At 43.0% G+C, this 21364-nt stretch overlaps 2 protein-coding genes across 2 annotated transcripts; one reads left to right on the plus strand and one right to left on the minus strand.

Annotated features, from left to right (window-relative positions):
- Positions 1 to 6458: 6458 nt before the first annotated feature.
- LOC135477052 (uncharacterized) lies at positions 6459 to 8147 on the plus strand. Its single transcript, XM_064757204.1, has one exon. The coding sequence runs from the start codon at positions 6459 to 6461 to the stop codon at positions 8145 to 8147; it is 1689 nt and encodes a 562-aa protein (XP_064613274.1).
- Positions 8148 to 11244: 3097 nt separating this feature from the next.
- LOC135477053 (collagen alpha-1(XXVIII) chain-like) lies at positions 11245 to 12459 on the minus strand. The gene is made up of 2 exons (XM_064757205.1): positions 12372 to 12459; positions 11245 to 11801 (listed from the first exon to the last, which is right to left on the minus strand). Exons 1-2 carry the CDS (start codon positions 12457 to 12459, stop codon positions 11245 to 11247), a joined length of 645 nt encoding a protein of 214 aa, XP_064613275.1.
- Between the last annotated feature and the right edge of the window lie 8905 nt (positions 12460 to 21364).

Genomic DNA, 21364 nt, shown 5'->3' on the forward strand with positions numbered 1-21364 from the left:
CAACTACCGGCGTGGTGACAACTGATGTGGTTGGCGATACAATTCTGGTGTCGACCAAAGTAGGCGTAACAAAAACTGGCGTTGTTGCACGTGGTAATTCTGTTGTTGGCAGTATAATGTCAGTCGTAGATGACATTGTTGTATCGACTACTGGTGTTGTAACAACTGAAGTGGTTGGCGATACAATTCTGGTGTCGACCAATGTAGGCGAAACGAAACCTGGCGTTGTTGGACGTGGTAAGTCTGTGGTAAATGGAACAATATCCGTAGTTGGTGATGTTGTATCCACTACCGGCGTGGTGACAACTGATGTGGTTGGCGATACAATTCTGGTGTCGACCAAAGTAGGCGGAACAAAAACTGGCGTTGTTGCACGTGGTAAGTCTGTCGTCAGTGGAACAATATCCGTAGTTGGTGATGTTGTATCGACTACCGGCGTGGTGACAACTGATGTGGTTGGTGATACAATTCTGGTGTCGACCAAAGTAGGCGGAACAAAAACTGGCGTTGTTGCACGTGGTAAGTCTGTCGTCAGTGGAACAATATCCGTAGTTGGTGATGTTGTATCAACAACCGGCGTTGTTACAACTGATGTGGTTGGCGATACAATTCTGGTGTCGACCAAAGTAGGCGGAACAAAAACTGGTGTTGTTGCACGTGGTAAGTCTGTCGTCAGTGGAACAATATCCGTAGTTGGTGATGTTGTATCAACTACCGGCGTGGTGACAACTGATGTGGTTGGCGATACAATTCTGGTGTCGACCAAAGTAGGCGGAACAAAAACTGGCGTTGTTGCACGTGGTGAGTCTGTCGTCAGTGGAACAATATCCGTAGTTGGTGATGTTGTATCAACTACCGGCGTGGTGACAACTGATGTGGTTGGCGATACAATTCTAGTGTCGACCAAAGTAGGCGTAAAAAAATCTGGCGTTGTTGCACGTGGTAAGTCTGTCGTCAGTGGGACAATATCCGTAGTTGGTGATGTTGTATCAACTACCGGCGTGGTGACAACTGATGTGGTTGGCGATACAATTCTGGTGTCGACCAAAGTAGGCGGAACAAAAACTGGCGTTGTTGCACGTGGTAAGTCTGTCGTCAGTGGAACAATATCCGTAGTTGGTGATGTTGTATCAACTACCGGCGTGGTGACAACTGATGTGGTTGGCGGTACAATTCTGGTGTCGACCAAAGTAGGCGGAACAAAAACTGGCGTTGTTGCACGTGGTAAGTCCGTCGTCAGTGGGACAATATCCGTAGTTGGTGATGTTGTATCAACTACCGGCGTGGTGACAACTGATGTGGTTGGCGGTACAATTCTGGTGTCGACCAAAGTAGGCGGAACAAAAACTGGCGTTGTTGCACGTGGTAAGTCTGTCGTCAGTGGAACAATATCCGTAGTTGGTGATGTTGTATCAACTACCGGCGTGGTGACAACTGATGTGGTTGGCGATACAATTCTGGTGTCGACCAATGTAGGCGGAACAAAAACTGGCGTTGTTGCACGTGGTAAGTCTGTCGTCAGTGGAACAATATCCGTAGTTGGTGATGTTGTATCAACTACTGGCGTCGTGACAACTAATGTGGTTGGAGATAACATTCTGGTGTCGACCAAAGTAGGCGTAACAAAAACTGGCGTTGTTGGACGTGGTAAGTCTGTCGTCAGTGGAACAATATCCGTAGTTGGTGATGTTGTATCAACTACTGGCGTGGTGACAACTGATGTGCTTGGCGATACAATTCTGGTGTCAACCAAAGTAGGCGGAACAAAAACTGGCGTTGTTGCACGTGGTAAGTCCGTCGTCAGTGGAACAATATCCGTAGTTGGTGATGTTGTATCAACTACCGGCGTGGTGACAACTGATGTGCTTGGCGATACAATTCTGGTGTCGACCAAAGTAGGCGTAACAAAAACTGGCGTTGTTGCACGTGGTAAGTCTGTCGTCAGTGGAACAATATCCGTAGTTGGTGATGTTGTATCAACTACTGGCGTGGTGACAACTGATGTGGTTGGCGATACAATTCTGGTGTCGACCAAAGTAGGCGTAACAAAAACTGGCGTTGTTGCACGAGGTAAATCTGTCGTCAGTGGAACAATATCCGTAGTTGGTGATGTTGTATCAACTACTGGCGTCGTAACAACTAATGTGGTTGGAGATACCATTCTGGTGTCGACCAAAGTAGGCGTAACAAAAACTGGCGTTGTTGCACGTGGTAAGTCTGTCGTCAGTGGAACAATATCCGTAGTTGGTGATGTTGTATCAACTACCGGCGTGGTGACAACTGATGTGGTTGGCGACACAATTCTGGTGTCGACCAATGTAGGCGGAACAAAAACTGGCGTTGTTGCACGTGGTAAGTCCGTCGTCAGTGGAACAATATCCGTAGTTGGTGATGTTGTATCAACTACCGGCGTTGTGACAACTGATGTGGTTGGCGATACAATTCTGGTGTCGACCAAAGTAGGCGGAACAAAAACTGGCGTTGTTGCACGTGGTAAGTCTGTCGTCAGTGGGACAATATCCGTAGTTGGTGATGTTGTATCAACTACCGGCGTGGTGACAACTGATGTGGTTGGCGATACAATTCTGGTGTCGACCAAAGTAGGCGTAACAAAAACTGGCGTTGTTGCACGTGGTAAGTCCGTCGTCAGTGGAACAATATCCGTAGTTGGTGATGTTGTATCGACTACCGGCGTTGTGACAACTGATGTGGTTGGCGATACAATTCTAGTGTCGACCAAAGTAGGCGTAACAAAATCTGGCGTTGTTGCACGTGGTAAGTCTGTCGTCAGTGGAACAATATCCGTAGTTGGTGATGTTGTATCAACTACCGGCGTGGTGACAACTGATGTGGTTGGCGATACAATTCTGGTGTCGACCAAAGTAGGCGGAACAAAAACTGGCGTTGTTGCACGTGGTAAGTCTGTCGTCAGTGGAACAATATCCGTAGTTGGTGATGTTGTATCAACTACCGGCGTGGTGACAACTGATGTGGTTGGCGATACAATTCTGGTGTCGACCAAAGTAGGCGGAACAAAAACTGGCGTTGTTGCACGTGGTAATTCCGTCGTTAGTGGAACAATATCCGTAGTTGGTGATGTTGTATCAACTACCGGCGTGGTGACAACTGCTGTGGTTGGAGATGCCATTCTGGTGTCGACCAAAGTAGGCGGAACAAAAACTGGCGTTGTTGCACGAGGTAAGTCTGTCGTCAGTGGAACAATATCCGTAGTTGGTGATGTTGTATCAACTACCGGCGTGGTGACAACTGATGTGGTTGGCGATACAATTCTGGTGTCGACCAATGTAGGCGGAACAAAAACTGGCGTTGTTGCACGTGGTAAGCCTGTCGTCAGTGGAACAATATCCGTAGTTGGTGATGTTGTATCAACTACCGGCGTGGTGACAACTGATGTGGTTGGCGATACAATTCTGGTGTCGACCAAAGTAGGCGTAACAAAAACTGGCGTTGTTGGACGTGGTAAGTCTGTCATCAGTGGAACAATATCCGTAGTTGGTGATGTATCAACTACTGGCGTCGTGACAACTAATGTGGTTGGAGATACCATTCTGGTGTCGACCAAAGTGGGCGTAACAAAAACTGGCGTTGTTGCACGTGGTAAGTCTGTCGTCAGTGGAACAATATCCGTAGTTGGTGATGTATCAACTACCGGCGTGGTGACAACTGATGTGGTTGGCGATACAATTCTGGTGTCGACCAAAGTAGGCGGAACAAAAACTGGTGTTGTTGCACGTGGTAAGTCCGTCGTCAGTGGAACAATATCCGTAGTTGGTGATGTTGTATCAACTACTGGCGTGGTGACAACTGATGTGGTTGGCGATACAATTCTGGTGTCGACCAAAGTAGGCGGAACAAAAACTGGCGTTGTTGCACGTGGTAAGTCTGTCGTCAGTGGAACAATATCCGTAGTTGGTGATGTATCAACTACCGGCGTGGTGACAACTGATGTGGTTGGCGATACAATTCTGGTGTCGACCAAAGTAGGCGGAACAAAAACTGGCGTTGTTGCACGTGGTAAGTCCGTCGTCAGTGGGACAATATCCGTAGTTGGTGATGTTGTATCAACTACCGGCGTGGTGACAACTGATGTGGTTGGCGATACAATTCTGGTGTCGACCAAAGTAGGCGGAACAAAAACTGGCGTTGTTGCACGTGGTAAGTCTGTCGTCAGTGGAACAATATCCGTAGTTGGTGATGTTGTATCAACTACCGGCGTGGTGACAACTGATGTGGTTGGCGATACAATTCTGGTGTCGACCAAAGTAGGCGGAACAAAAACTGGCGTTGTTGCACGTGGTAAGTCCGTCGTCAGTGGGACAATATCCGTAGTTGGTGATGTTGTATCAACTACCGGCGTGGTGACAACTGATGTGGTTGGCGATACAATTCTGGTGTCGACCAAAGTAGGCGTAACAAAAACTGGCGTTGTTGCACGTGGTAAGTCTGTCGTCAGTGGAACAATATTCGTAGTTGGTGATGTTGTATCAACTACCGGCGTGGTGACAACTGATGTGGTTGGCGATACAATTCTGGTGTCGACCAAAGTAGGCGGAACAAAAACTGGCGTTGTTGCACGTGGTAAGTCTGTCGTCAGTGGGACAATATCCGTAGTTGGTGATGTTGTATCAACTACCGGCGTGGTGACAACTGATGTGGTTGGCGATCCAATTCTGGTGTCGACCAAAGTAGGCGTAACAAAAACTGGCGTTGTTGCACGTGGTAAGTCTGTCGTCAGTGGAACAATATCCGTAGTTGGTGATGTTGTATCAACTACCGGCGTGGTGACAACTGATGTGGTTGGCGATACAATTCTGGTGTCGACCAAAGTAGGCGGAACAAAAACTGGCGTTGTTGCACGTGGTAAGTCTGTCGTCAGTGGAACAATATTCGTAGTTGGTGATGTTGTATCAACTACCGGCGTGGTGACAACTGATGTGGTTGGCGATACAATTCTGGTGTCGACCAAAGTAGGCGGAACAAAAACTGGCGTGGTTGCACGTGGTAATTCTGTCGTCAGTGGGACAATATCCGTAGTTGGTGATGTTGTATCAACTACCGGCGTGGTGACAACTGATGTGGTTGGCGATACAATTCTGGTGTCGACCAAAGTAGGCGGAACAAAAACTGGCGTTGTTGCACGTGGTAAGTCTGTCGTCAGTGGGACAATATCCGTAGTTGGTGATGTTGTATCAACTACCGGCGTGGTGACAACTGATGTGGTTGGCGATACAATTCTGGTGTCGACCAAAGTAGGCGGAACAAAAACTGGCGTTGTTGCACGTGGTAAGTCTGTCGTCAGTGGGACAATATCCGTAGTTGGTGATGTTGTATCAACTACCGGCGTGGTGACAACTGATGTGGTTGGCGATACAATTCTGGTGTCGACCAAAGTAGGCGGAACAAAAACTGGCGTTGTTGCACGTGGTAAGTCTGTCGTCAGTGGAACAATATCCGTAGTTGTTGATGTTGTATCAACTACCGGCGTGGTGACAACTGATGTGGTTGGCGATACAACTGTTGTGTCGACCAAAGTAGGCGGAACGAAAACTGGTGTTGTTGGACGTGGTAAGTCTGTCGTCAGTGGAACAATATCCGTAGTTTGTAATGTTGTATTGACTACTGGGGTTGTGACAACTGACGTGGTTGGCAACACAAGTGTTGAGTCGACCGAAGTAGGTGGTACCACAACTTGCGTTGTTGGACGTGGTAAGTCTGTCGTTAGTGGAACAATATCCGTAGTTTGTAATGTTGTATCGGCTACTGGGGTTGTGACAACTGACGTTGTTGGCAATACAACTGTTGTGTCGACCAAAGTAGGCGGAACGAAAACTGGTGTTGTTGGACGTGGTAAGTCTGTCGTCAATGGAACAAAATCCGTAGTGGGTGTTGTTGTATTGACTACTGGCGTGGTGACAACAGACGCGGTTGACGTTGCAACTGTTGTGTCGACCAATGTAGGCGGGACGGCAATAGACGTTGTTGGGCGTGGCAATTCTGTCGTCAATGGAACAGTATCTGTAGTTGGTGCTGTTGTATCGACTACTGGGGTTGTGACAACTGACGTGGTTGGCAATACAACTGTTGTGTCGACCGAAGTAGGCGGGACGGCAACAGGCGTTGTTACACCTGGTAATTCTGTTGTTGGCGGTATAATGTCAGTTGTAGGTGCCATTGTTGTATCGATTATCGGTGTTGTGATAATTGATGTGGTTTGCATTACACTTGTGGTGTCGACCGAAGTAGGTGGAACGAAAAGTGGCGTCGTTGGGCGTGGTAAGTCTGTGGTAAATGGAACAATATCAGTAGTTGGTGACGTTGTATCGACTACCGGCGTTGTGTCAACTGATGAGGTTGGTGATACAACTGTTGTACCGACTGACGTAGGTGGAAAGACAACTGGTGTTGTTTGACGTGGTAAGACTGTTGTTGGTGGTACAATGTCCGTTGTAGGGGACGTTGTTGTATCGACAAGGGGTGTTGTGACGAGTGATGTTGTTGGTGATACACTTGTTGTTTCTACCGACGTAGGTGGAACGAAACCTGGCGTTGTTGGACGTATTAAGTCTGTCGTTGGTGGAACGATATCAGTGGTTGGTGATGTTGTATCGACCACAGGCGTTGTGACAAGTGATGTGGTTGTTGATACAACTGTTGAATCGATTGACGTAGGAGGAATAACAACTTGTGTGGTTGCACGTGGGAATTCTGTTGTTGGCGGTACGATGTCCGTAGTTGGTGATGTATCGACCGCCGACATTGTGACAACTAATGTGGTTTGTGATATACTTGTTGTGTCAACAGACGTAGGTGGAACGACAGCAGGCGTTGTTACACGTGGTAATTCTGTTAGTGGCGGAATAATGCCTATAGTGGAAGATATTGTTAATTCAACCACAGGGGTTGTGATAGATAATGCAGACGTTGTGTCTACCGAAGTAAGTGGAACGATAACTGGCGTAGTCTGGCGTAGAAATTCTGTTGTTGGCGGAACGATGTCTGTAATTAGTGATGTTGTTAATTCAACCACTGTTGTGTCGTCTGAAATAGATGGAACAATAACTGGCGTTGTTGAACGTGGGAATTCTGTCGTTGGCAGAATGTCCGTTGTAGGTGACGTTGCTGTATCGACTACAGGTGTTGTGACAATTGATGTCGTTGCTGATGTTGTATCGACCGAAGTAGGTGGAATGACAATTGGCGTTGTTGGACGTGGTAATTCTGTTGTTGGCGGTACGATGTCTGGTGTCGAAGCAAGTGATGAGGTTGGTGACACAATTGTTGTATCAACCGTGATAGATGGAACCAAAGCTGGCGTTGTTGGACGTGGGAATTGTGTTGTTGGTGGAACAATATCTGTAGTTGGTGATGTTGTTGTATCGACTACTGGCGTTGTGACAAGTGATGTAATTGGTGATACAACTGTTGAATCCACAGAAGGAGATGGAATGACAAATGGCGTTGTTGGACGTGGCAAGTCTGTCGTTGGTGGAACGATGTCCGTAGTTGGTGATGTTGTATTGACCACAGGCGTTGTGACAAGTGATGTGGTTGGCGATACAACTGTTGTATCGGCTGAAGTAGGTGGAACGACAACTGGCGCGGTTGGACGTGGGAACTCTGTTGTTGGAGGAAAGATCCCTGTCGTTGGAGATATTGTTGCTGGCGGAATGATGTCCGTTGGTGATGATGTTAATTCGACCACCGGTGTTGTGACAACTGGTGTCGGTTGTGATACAACTGTTGTATCGAGCGTAGTAGGTGGGACTAAAACTGGCGTTGTTGACTGTGGTAATTCTGTTGTAGGCTGGAGGATAACTGAGCTTTCAACACGCATGGTTCTGCCTGGTGTTAGCTCGGTTCTCGTTGTGAATGACTCTGTTATCGGCATTGAAAATGATGGTATAGTTGGTACAGTGAGTTCAGTTACAAATGTAGTCGCTCTAATTGGTAATGTCACTGTTGGTATTGGGAACTCTGGCGAACTGGGTTCGGGCGGTAAAGTGAAGGAGTCTGTAGTTTCCTTGAGAATAAATGAAGTTCTCATCGCGGTGGTTGAATCCACTGTCATGGAGGGTGTGATGACCGTTTGTGTCTCTACTCTGCCTACAAGGACAGTAAAAGAGTGAATTATTTTAATCCAATGATACCCAAGATTATGTTAATGCTACTAGTCCAAATGTCTTTTTTGATGGCTTGAATTTTTGCGCGTCTCTTGTGATATAAGAAGCAGTTGTTGTCATTTTAATAGTGTGTTATGTTGTTGACGTATATTCCTAATCATTCAGCAATAGCTGGAAGTGAAAGAGAATATAATCTGACAAATCTGCCCGAACCTGAGTGAGAATTCTACGTCATGTCTGAACAAACCATACGTGAGTCTTAACTACCTGTAGCCTTTTTCAGTTTAATCATAACAGCTTAATTCCTGATGATAAATTTTATAACAGCCGCAAATTGTCTTTTTTCAAAAAAGTTGAAATTCTGTGCTCGGTCGGGGCTTATCCCAGTGTAAGTTAAACGATTTAGATTTATTGATTGATATATTTAGTTGATGTATTTGTACTTTATTCAGTACCGTTACTCTAGAATATGGCACTAATACGACCGCGATCAGCATTATGGCGAGAGGAAATCGTGCTTTCTGCCCGAAATTTGCGACTATAAAGAGGTTGCTGACAGACCTTCCTACGTACGATAGCCATTCAGATTGCTGCGATGTTTGCCACACTGAGCAAATTGCCCATCCCCTATTTCTTGTGTGTCCCAGGTACGCTACGCAAAAAAGCATACAAGTTTCAAATCTTGTTGACACTTGAATCACTGACACTTGAATCACTGACATCCTAATTATGCTTTGCTCGCCTAAACAATTTGACTTCGTATTGTTCATCCTTTATGCCTAAAACGACTGGTTTCCTTGGGGCAAATAATTCTGTGGGGCGGAGTAGATTTTCAACCTTACTTGTGTTTGTATGTGTTAAGAGTTCCTGGCTACTTGCACGGTGTGCAGGTAATACTATACACTCTGTGTAGGTAATACCATACACTGTGTTCAAATAATACTATACACTGTGTGCAAGTAATACTATACACTGTATGCAAATAATACTATACACTGTGTTCATGTAATACTACACACTGTGTGCAAGTAATACTATACACTGTATGCAAATAATACTATACACTGTGTGCAAATAATTGTATACAATCTGTTTAATAAAACATACAGACAAAGAAACGTTTGTAGAAGGCAGTTGCCTAATTTGTTTGATATGTAGGTTGTGGAATCTTTCTTTATATTATCATCAGTATTATTAATTTAATGATCAAGCAAAAGTGACGGAAATAACAATGTCACCGACGAGTAGTTTTTCAGATGTAATGTATTTTCATGGGAGTTGATCATTGATCACCCTAAATGGGAAACCACATCCAGTCAACACATCTCTTAATTTTTTATTTGGAATTTGCCCACAGTCTAAAGCGCAACTGAGATACATACTTTTATTATCGACAACTTCTATACTAGAATTGTACACGATTTGAATTCTGGTTTCCATCATTTGCCTAGAACTTTGAATGCGTTCGACATTATTGAAAACTGTTGACTACTTCTCTTTGCCTAATTCCGTCCTTCTTTCGTACCTGGGGCCTCCGTGGCTCAGTCGGTTAGCGCGCTAGCGCAGCGTAGTGACCCAGAAGCCTCTCACCAATGCGGTCGCTGTGAGTTCAAGACCAGCTCATGCTGGCTTCCTCTCCGGCCGTACGTGGGAAGGTCTGTCAGCAACCTGCGGATGGTCGTGGGTTTCCTCCGGGTTCTGCCCGGTTTCCACCCACCATAATGCTGACCGCCGTCGTATAAGTGAAATATTCTTGAGTACGGCGTAAAACAACAATCACAAAAAAAAAAAAAAAAAAAAAAATCTTTCGTACCTCTTTTTTCCTAGGTCTTTGGTTGTGGAGCGACCCCTTTTTATCTCAGGGTCGGCTGGTATACGAATGTCTGTTTCGACGCATAGATTATGACAGGAGGAAACTGGACAGATACCGAGTGAACAACCGCACCTTTATGTGTCACAACATACCTCCTGACATAAAGCCACTACCCTCAAAGCGGGAGGTGGGTTCGAGAAAATAGTTCAGCTTATTTTGTTGAATTTGAGTGCATTGGTGAAATACATTGAAAGTATTGGATTTTATTATTGTAAACATTCTTAAGATATAGTTATCAGTGACAGGTAAAGTTTTTTGTTTTACACACAGACTCTGTGTACGCACAGAGCTTTGATGGCAATTGACGACCTTGAAATAAATTTTTAAAGCACGTTACAGATGAGACGTCATTCTAACAGGCCGCCGTCGAATTAGTTAATTTAAAAGCGTCTCTAAATAATGAAAATTCTCTCCCACCACGCTGTTTAAAGGTCTGATATATACTTCAGTTTAGCATTGTCTTTGCTTGACACCTTGACACCTTACCCAGTGTCCATTAACTCCACTGTGGACTTATTCAGTTCTTATTCAGAATTATATCGAATTCACTTTGCTACCAGCATGGCTTTTAGTGCCAATATGTTAAGCAAAAATTGAGTACCATAGCATTTTCAGGAAAAGATGACAGAAAGTATGCAATTCCTTTGGTTATGTAAAAAGACACAATCGACTCACAGTAGGTACCCTAAAATTGCAATAAGCTTGCTGGACGAACTTGGACTTTTCTCAAGAGCCATGGGGTACTGTCTTAAGAAACATTCGCAGCCGCGATGCTGAGCTGCGTATTCATTAGGTGTTTACATTGACGTTGTGTGACGTGGTAATAACGATAGGCCCACGACAGCTCTGCAAAAATGAGCCCCTACTTGATCTTATCATGTTGAATAGGGGTGCAGATTACGTGTCTGGCTGATATTTCCAGATTCCTCCGCTACTCGATTACCTCTCGAACACCTTCCGATTTTTCAAAGAAACTTATAAACATATAATTGCATTTTTATGTCTTGACAGACTAAGTGTTTGGGGACATATTCACAACGCCTATTTTGCCCCCCCCCCCCCCCCAAATTTGAAATTTGAACATGATGCTAAGCTTTAGCCCTGGAAATTAAAGTATTTAAAGAATTAAATAAAGACAATACCGATTAAATATCTCTATTTTAACTACAACAACAACAACCAAAAATAAAAATCAATTTTGTAAATGAGTGTCATAAAAAGCTGCCTAAACTACTTACCATCACAGATTTCAGCTTTTATTGTAGATACAAGTCTGGACAGCTCCTGAAGACTTCTGATCAAGTAGAATTTCCCAGGGGACGTGATTCGCTCTAGTTCCGGAATATTCGAAGCACAAGGGCAATCCTCTACCCCCACGCCGACAATGCTGATACCTTCCTCTTTAGCCGCATTGGCCTCTTGAATCGTACGCTCTGGAAATTTGGATTTTCCGTCAGAAATAATGACCACAAGTTTTTCCACTCCGATTCTGCCTTGCTCCGTTATAATGTCTCTGGCCCGCTGTAAGGCGAGGTGTGTGTGCGTACCTTCCCTCTCGTGAGGCAACCCGTCAATACCCTCATGGAGGATCGTAATGTTTTTAAAGGGAAGTAAGCCTGCTCCGAAGACGTTCCGACTGAACGCTAGAGTTGCTATGACCGAACCGTTAAATTCACTCATGTACAGTTCTGACGTTATGTTTTTCACAAAGTCTTTTTGAACTTCGAACGATTCAACAGTGATGCTCTCGGACACATCCACGATGAAAACAACATCCTTTAAACACTCTGAAAAACAAATATAAAAAAAGAACAAAATGAACATGTGTAAGCTAATACCTTTACCTCGATAACTTTTTATTTGTTTAGCTCCATACGAAAGAATATTTCAGTTACCAGTATCCACTGTCTTTCAATTTAATGAGTAGAGGAAATCGGAGTTTATGGTGGAACCACCTATTTTTGGCAAATAACTGGTACCGGTAAATATTCCCACTTTTGACGTTCAGATTCAAACGCATATTGAGATGTTAGAGTTAAGCGGGCAAAGCTGGTTGACCCGGTGTCAGTATAATGTGACTGGGTGCGGTGTCATGTCTGGTGTCTTCGGCACTATACTGGAGTGACGGCAGCAGTTTGGAGGTAAGGGTTCGCCCTGCCACAAGAAGACAAAATACATGCACACACACCTATTCACTCGTCGTCGTGATATGGCTGAGAAATTATTGTGTGCCCTGTAAGCCCAATCATACATATATACACATTTATATTTCTGTGGAGGATATTCACGTCATGTAAAGAGATTCAGCAATACTTCAGCCGTGTCACAACAATTGTCTCTAATCGGAGAGAACCTACCTTCACCCTCTGGTTCTCTTAAGGCCACGGAGGAGCCGAGGACAAGAAGCAGGAGACAGAGTGCACGGTTAGTTAGGTGGACCGTCATCTGTAGCAGAAATTGTTCATCTTACTCCACTTGTTATCACACTATGTATTTTGCTGTATTTTTATTTACAAACAAGGTACAGCTACCATCATGACAGTTGTGGTGGGCAGTTGCCATTAAAGGCATAAAGTTGCAATTCAAGACGCAGACTTGTAATTTAAGGCGCAAAGTTGCAATTTGAGCACAAAGTTGCAATTTGAGCACAAAGTTGCAATTTAAGGCACAAAGTTGCAATCCAGAGCTCAGGCATAAAAGTTCAGATGCTCAAGTTCAGAACGCTTCAACCATAGAGTTAACTCTAGTCTTTGTGTTAACTCCCACATTGCACAGAAATTATTGGAATTTCATACATGGTGACGCTGCATTGTTAATGTGGGTATGGATACGATTGATTAATATCGTCGCCAAGCAAGTCTGACCCTTACAGATGTTAGTGTTGTAAATACTTCTGGAGGGAATTCATAAGGCCTGTTTGTATCAGGTTCAACACCAACAACAAACCCAAACAGCAAGGTCACTTGAAAGGAAAGTTATGACTTTCAGATTACGCAGCTTGCATGTAAAATTCGCTCATAATGGATTAAGGCCTGTAAATACAGAGCCAGTTACAGTAGACGAAATTATATGTACCTTACACTGAACCACAATTTTCTATATACCTAAAAATATTTTATATCAACTAAGTATAACAGGACCGGCGTCTGAGCAGCTCCACACGTCGGGCGTGAATGGACTGTGTTCGTAATATCGGTAATGTCATTGAACGCTTTGTCTGTCTGTTTGTATCATTTTAGGCCAGACATCAGATACAAGCTGGCAAAACCTATTCTGATATCCCTTCAGGCCCTATCGACGACGTGTTCTGGTCTGCTCCCCCTCCCCCAGCCTGAATTCGTAATGTGCACATGCGGTTACATTAAGACACGGCCGAGCCTTTCACATATAAATCTCACCTCACTTCGTGTCGAGAAGTTGAGCAGGAAAGTTGTCTGAATGAAAAGTGGCTGTACCAGATTTGGTGAAGATAAGAGAGTTCGTGTAAAAAGCACTCCTCGACACAAAGCGTTCTTCAAGGTGACAAATTACAGTACAGATTGGATAGCGCATAAACACTAAACATTCATCCACAAAATGTTCCGTATAATTACATAGACACACAAGTATGCTTGGCGAATGTTGTAACATACTCATCTGTGATACACGACAAAACACACGTGCTCCATGAAGGTTAGCAAGCGCAACACATTTATTCTTTCTTAAACGACAAAGCACACGTGCTTGCTGAATGTTGAAAGGATGAGTGCGCGTCTGGATGCATTTTCAACACTTATTCATGACAAATAATCATAGTTTGCCCATGAGGCACATGGGGTCGAGTAGGCACAGACCCCATGAAGACGCAAAGGCATACTTTGCACTAAAAAAAATTATCTGCTAATTTTAACAGAATATCGCTAAAGAGACGCTAGAATGTACTCTGTTATAATAACATAATATTCTGTGATATTCAACACAATATTCTGTGAGTCTACAAGAATCTTTTTGCCGAATTAAAGAACGCGTGTGTTATATTTAACAGAATAATCTATTGCAATATCAGCATACATTCTGATAAAGTTAACACGTTCATTTTTTTGAGTGTATAAGACAAAACATAGGTTGCTCGGTGATACGTACAAGAAAGCATGAGATATTACTTTATGGTCCTGGGGACTAGAGACTTTACAGAATTCACCTTAGCCTTCAAAAGGCAATATGCCAAACATGTTAAATTGTCATTTAAAACTACACCATGCCGTATTCGATGAAGATATTTTGACTTCAGGAACCAAAGTAACACATTTTATTTCATATATTTAGTGCATGCGATTCTGCGAATGCAATAGTATACCTCATCCACTGGACGCTAAACATTTGGTAATCTACACAGGAGTCGCTTACTTACAACTTGCCCAAATACACATATAATAAACAAAACTGGCCAATCAAACCTGAAATCATAAACTGGAAAAATGCTAGGTCTTGGGTTCTTATACACCTGTTGCTGTGAAGTATTTGGAGAATGTGAAGGGTTTATTCCGCACTGTGACAATTTTTTTTTAATTCATAGAAAGCACATTTTTGAGAAAGTCGTTACAGACGCGCTAACCAATAAATACATCAACACATTTTCAGGAATCGAGGATCAAACAGCACTATACCACCATTCGCATATTCATCTGTTTGATTGCAGTTTTATGCCCTAGTCAAAATATACTTCACTATTACGAGGAGAGGGTGAGAGGAAACCGGGCACAGTCCATGTGAAACCCTTCCCTTGCGCGACCGGAGTGGAAGCCAGCATGAGCTGAACTTCAGCTCAGAGCGATCACTTTCGTGCGGGGCACTAAGTGCTGCGCTACCACATTGACCACTCGGCCACAGATGATTAAATAAGCAATGTGACAACTGAAAGGACTGTTGGTTCTTCGAATTTAGGCCAAAGAGTTAAACTCGAGCATGGGAAGGTGTTTTGTGGATGGGGATGTGAAAACAGATATATGTCTGTCTATGCGGAAAGTGAGAATATGGGAAAGAATAGTGGAATTGTCAAAATAATTAGGAGCGATCCGCATAGCTCAATGATCAATAATAATTATTAGTGGAGGCCTCCGTGGATGAAGTGGTTAGCGCGTCTGTACGGTGCAATGGCTTAGATTTCTTTATTTATTTATTTGATTGGTGTTTCACGCATATATGACGCTTATATGATGGCGGTCAGCATTATGGTGGGTGGAAACCCACGGACGTCCGCAGGTTGCTGTCAGAACTTCTCACTTACGGCCGGAGAGGAAGCCAGCATGAGTTGGACTTGAACTCAGAGCAACCGCATTGGTGAGTGACTCCTGGGTCATTACTCTGCGTTAGCGCGCTTACCAACTGAGCCAAGGGGTCCCCCAATGGCTTAGAAGCCTCTCATCTATGCAGTTGCTGTGAATTCAAGTCCAGCTCACTCTGGATTCCTCTCCGACCGTACGTGGGAAGGTGTGTCACCAACCTGCGGATGGTGGTGAGTTTCTACCGTGCTCGACTCGGTTTCCTCCCACCATAATGCTGGTTTATGTCGCATAAGTAAAATATTCTTGAATAAGGCGTAAAACAACAATCAAATAAATAAATAAATAAAATGATTTCTAGTCTTAATACACACATGTACCCGTCCAAGATGCAAATTGTGTAACAAAATGTAACGGTACAGATTTAACCTACCATATTTAGAGCTGTACGCTTCTTTCTTCGCATCTCTGGGACAATTCCTGTCCTTAGTTACGTAGTCCACACCTGGCAGTTATTCCTTTCGCACATATAAAATAAGAACACAGAACACCTGAGCATATTTCCTTATATCATCACCCCAGCTTTACTAGCTCAGGGCAGAATACGGACACACAGAAAGCCAGAAACCCAACGGGTAGAGGTTTTTCTGGTACCAAAGAATTGCACGTGGGGGTTGTCTTCGTTGGTTGGTGTCACCCAACCCTGGAAACTTCTCAATATGTGCAATCTCTGCCCGACTAAGCGTCATTAGCCATTACACACAAAAGGACAGTGTTGCGCTGAATCGGTTGTTCTTAACACTTCGCCCTTGGCTTCACCCACCTCTCTGAAACAAACAAAAAAGTGAAAGCATTTACATTAAAATCACATCTTTTTATTTCACCAATTTGTTGTTGATTTACCCCCATAGAACGTTTTTCTTCTATTGGCCTACTAGAGGACAAACAGCGCTAGCTTTTGTCCAATTTACAACTGACCAGTAATCGACGAATGAGCAATTATGAAGTAGCTCAACAGTAAAGGTAAAATCGGCGCTTTCGGGAAGTCTTTAGTGTGGTCAGCCGCTTTATCTCACTCATTATCGTTGTTATCATCAAGCCGGTTCTTTTAAGTAGCAAAAAAAAATGTTGTATGCTGATTTATAATCAGTGTTCCGGTTGAGTGAACATCGAAACCCGGAGGAAGCGAGGCCACGAGAAAGTTGTCTTTGAATTGTTTCGACGCATTCAGTACGTCCCCACCCTGCTGCCCGAGGTGGGTGGATCAACCTGCCGCACGAGAGCACACACAACCATTTATAAAATGATATGGAAATACACATTGTATTCCAAAGACTATTGTTTGTATTTTGTATTATAAAACAATCAAACGTCAAGGGCTGTTGTAATTGGGGCGCTAAAAGTATGTCATTGACATATCAATTAAGTGCAGTCGTGTGGAACGCTTTTTGAGAATATATATGACAAGTACATGACCATGACCCTTGGAAAGCGATTATATCTGATCACGTACCGTAGCCTCGAAACTTTATACAGATACACTTGTGTAATACTGTAAAAACACTATAAGTATAAAGAGCCCATTCTGGCTATCTCTCTGGTCAGACGTGGGCAGGTCTGTCGCTAACCTGCCGATGGTCGTGGGTTTCCCGCTGGTTCTGCTCGGTTTACTAACAACATAATGATAGCCGGAGTCATATATGGAAAATATTCTTGAATATAAAACACTAATCAACTAAATGAATCACAGATACGTATAAACTGTCTAAAAACTCCTACCAAAACTGGGAACAATTCTCAAATGCAAGTTTAGTAACTTTTGCGTTTAAAGTGAAATTCATTATGAACATCCAGCGGCTGAACTGTTCCTGGTTTGTCTATATCCACCATGTTTATTTATTTTTTTTTATTATTTATTTGATTGGTTCTTTACGCCGTACTCAAGAAACCCACGACCATCCGCAGTCTGGTGACACACCTTCCCACGTACCGCCGGAGAGGAAACCAGCATGAGCTGGACTTAAATTCAGCGCGACCGCATTGTTGAGAGACTCCTGGGTCATTACGCTGCGCTAGGGCTAGCCAACTGAACCAACAGAGGCCCCCTATATCCACCATGTGGTTCAAATACTGCCAAAGTGGCGCATAGTCGTAATCATTTATTTCTTTTTACGCTTCATAAACAGTAATTATTACGTCAACAACAAAGGTTATGTAAGAGAACGTCAGAGATACAGGCATATGAAATAAAACGCAAGGGATATGTACCTGGTGCAATCTAGAGGTTTGGCAGAGAAAAGAATAAAAGAATTGGGGTTGGTTTCGAACTGAAATCTTCCTCAGACAAACCACAGTACCAGAACGCTATGAGTGTTCAGTGGAAGTTAACATGAATTGCGTGGTGTGATATTTTGCACACATCCCATGGTAATCCTCTGACATAAGACTATAGGTGTTAAACCAAACTTGCTCATAAACTGCGCGGCATTTCCATTATCCCCCCGGGGGCACGTATTGAAAACGTTCGTTGAAAAAAGTGATCTTTTGAGAAAGATCACGTTAATGCAGATAAGCTTTAATATCATGAAACATAGCAGATCTACAAGCTAAAGAAAGAAATCAGCCGTGTAAAACAGCACAATAGAGAACTTTTAAAACTAAGTGTCAAATCATATATTCGTGGAGGTGATTTTCAAGTCAGTAATATTATGACCAACTTACAAAGCAATCTAAGACACCATTTCTCACAGGAATATGTCAGCAAAAAATATATAAGCCTAATTATGAATAAAGCTATTACAATATGAGAGAGAAGCAGTGGTTAATTTTCAAAGATGCATGGAAGACAGTCATACTGATACCCTATGAAATAGTTTCTATGTCGGATACAAATACAGGTATCTCAGTTTAATCGCAGCTGTTCAGAAGAGCACCAGGCTAATGTAATACACATGAATGTTCAACTATGAAACAGATAATCAAAGGTCCTGGACTACCACTATGTTAAGGTCAAACATTTAAACCGAATTGCCGTGCTTTCTACAATTCAGGCCATGGAACAGATCGATAAGTAATACCAAATAAAAAAAATACACACATAGGTTTAATAAATGATGACTCAGACAGTAGCTTCAATTTTTGGAAAATTAAAGCATAGTCCACTTAAAATACTCTTGGTTCATAAGCTCACAAACCTCTCTAATCCGTAGCAACTAGTGTATATTCTCATTTGAGAGAGATGGTGAACGGTTAGTAGTTGCATGACCAAAATCTACCCAAGCTCGTGGATTCACCATTCACTGAAAGGTCCCCTTGTAACTAGATGGGAAGTCGTCCCCCGATCGCTCAGGACGATGGACAGCATGTTCACAGTATGCGGTTAAAGTTGTTATGTAACAGGTGTAGCACATGAAATAGGACAAGATAAAAATATTCGTTGCAAACCATCAGTCTACCGTATTCAGTTAATTGCATAGGATAACGTCCCTTTCCGTCTTATGTTGGTATTTAGAACAAGTTTTGGCTTGCGAATTAAACCATGAATAAATCAGAGTTTCTTTAATATACATTTATTACGAAGCTAAACTGATAAACAGATGCTCCTTTTCTCAGTGTAATTGTACGATATGTCGTTAGCTGAAGTAAATAGCGTTGAGCTTTCATTGGAACAATACTGTACATCATCTATACAGATTTGTAATAATATTTTTAAAATCGTCTAACTCATATCTTGACAATATATAAAGAAACATAAACAATGAATTTCTTGTGTTGTTCAAATTAACCTTTCAAACAAGGCATCTCTTTGCACAAAGCCAGAGAATAATGTATATTGAATAAGGTTCATGCTATGATTTAAGTGAATAACGATGTGTATTTGGTTGAAGATGTCGTACACTCTTCGCCATGTTAAATTCACCCAACACTTTTGACTTTTGACAATTTCCACATTAACTGATAATATATTTTTTAACACTAGTATATGAAGACTACACCACTCAGTGTAAAACCAGAGCAACAACGACATTGTGGTAGTTGACAAATTGTCACATAACCAGTGATATCCGACCTCCAGTCTGCTTACCTCAGTTAGAATTATATTTTACGTAAATATTTACACAGTAGCAACTTACACCTGTGTAAAACTATTAATGACTTGAAGAAGTATTTAGACGGTCAACAGCTAGCATTGTCATATATATCCCTTCAATTAATTCCACAAGCTTCTAAATTAGCGCAAAATGAATTCTTGTTGTGAAATGTCTTTCAAACACACTTCACACTTATCTCTTCACCCAGTTGGTTTTTGATAAACTAAAATATCAGGTGTGAAAAGGATGTTCCTGATAGATTGGGGATAAAACAACACCCTTTTGTCGACAGTTTTGGATCCTGGGTGTTAACTTACGAGTAAGTTCAGGTATTAGGTTTTTTTATTTGCAACATTAACGTTGTGGGATAAGTTGATATGTACTGAAGTCTACTTCACCGTATCTGAGATGAGATGCAACCACTGAACTGAAAGCAAGCAAAGCGGAATCGCCTCTCTGTTGAGTTTAAACAAAGCGTATTAGGCGTATAAACAAATTCTAAGGCGTTCGTCAGCCCGTGTAATTTATCGCTATAGACATAATATTAGAATGAGATTAATGATGTCTAATAAGTCGAGATCCCTCCCGTCGAGGTTAGATGGACGTGGAGATAACTGTTCCCTAAATCTCCTGCCCTCTGGGCTGAAGCCTCATTACGTTACAATAAAACACAAGACACAAGATTATTTTATAATCCTTTTAAAACACAGTTTGTGAACGCCACCTTGGTTTTCTTTACAAGGAGTTATATGATCAATAACTTCGGATTTAAATCACTCGATCCCGCATTTGATTGGTTAGATTTAAAACCAGAGACAGCTTAGCCAATGAAATTTTTTTCTTACATTCTACAGCAGTTTTTATAATTTTGTGGCCGACAAATAAAAAAAAAAAGATAACATCCTTTCTTTTAACAAAGTTAAACTGTCCTTAGCGTTATGCAGAGTGGCGCCAAAACTATAGGCTACATTTGACTGCAACCTGATCACTGTCTATTTTCGTTGACTTATTTTGGTGGCTATTTCCAGTATAGGCCTACATCGGTATGTAAGTATAGACAGTTGTTGTGTCTAACGAATATAACGACACAGCAACATCGCCACATACGACGCGACAATCAGGCACTGTGACTCGACAATCTGACCATACCATGCCACCGCTCAACAATTTATACCTCGAGTTGTCGCGTGGTACTATCAAGTTGTCGCTTCACAGAGCTGGGTGGTAGAGACATATAATGTTGAGCGATGGCATCGCACTGTTAGGTTGTCGCTTGACAGTGTCGCCTCGAAGTTGGGAGGTCAGGAATCAAACCTGGATCGGGTCACACCAAACATTTTAAACAGGCCATTTGTTATTGCCTGGCTTGGCGCTAAGGACTTAAACAGCACTGAGCGGCATGACTGGATGTGATGTGATGGGTGTCATGAATGGATGTGATGTGGTGGGTGTCATGAATGGATGTGGTGTGATGGGTGTCATGAATGGATGTGATGAGATGGGTGTCATGAATGGATGTGATGTGGTGGGTGTCATGAATGCATGCGATGTGGTGAGCGTCATGAATGGATGTGATGTGATGGGTGTCATGAATGGGTGAGATGTGGTGGTTGCCATGAATGCATGTGATGTGGTGGGCGTCATGGATGCATGTGATGTGGTGGGTGTGATGAATGGATGTGATGTGGTGGGCGTCATGAATGGATGTGATGTGGTGGGCTTCATGAATTGATGTGATGTGGTGAGTGTCATGAGTGGATGTGATGTGGTGGGTGTCATGAATGCATGTGATGTGGTGGGCGTCATGAATGGATGTGATGTGATGGGTGTGATGAATGGATGTGATGTGGTGGGCGTCATGAATGGATGTAATGTGGTGGGTGTCATGAATGGATGTAATGTGGTGGGTGTCATGAATGGATGTAATGTGGTGGGCGTCATGAATGGATGTGATGTGATGGGTGTCATACATGGATGTGATGTGGTGGGTGGGCTTCC

The sequence above is a fragment of the Liolophura sinensis genome, chromosome 10 (assembly GCF_032854445.1).
Source record: "Liolophura sinensis isolate JHLJ2023 chromosome 10, CUHK_Ljap_v2, whole genome shotgun sequence".
Classification (NCBI taxonomy): Eukaryota; Metazoa; Mollusca; class Polyplacophora; order Chitonida; family Chitonidae; genus Liolophura; species Liolophura sinensis.

Coding starts and splice junctions, on each gene's coding strand:
- LOC135477053 (XM_064757205.1), bottom strand. CDS start 12,459: ATGACGGTCCACCTAACTAACCGTGCACTCTGTCTCCTGCTTCTTGTC. Junction 11,802..12,371: donor AAGAGAACCAGAGGGTGAAG/GTAGGTTCTCTC, acceptor TTTGTTTTTCAG/AGTGTTTAAAGGATGTTGTT.
- LOC135477052 (XM_064757204.1), top strand. CDS start 6,459: ATGTCCGTTGTAGGGGACGTTGTTGTATCGACAAGGGGTGTTGTGACG.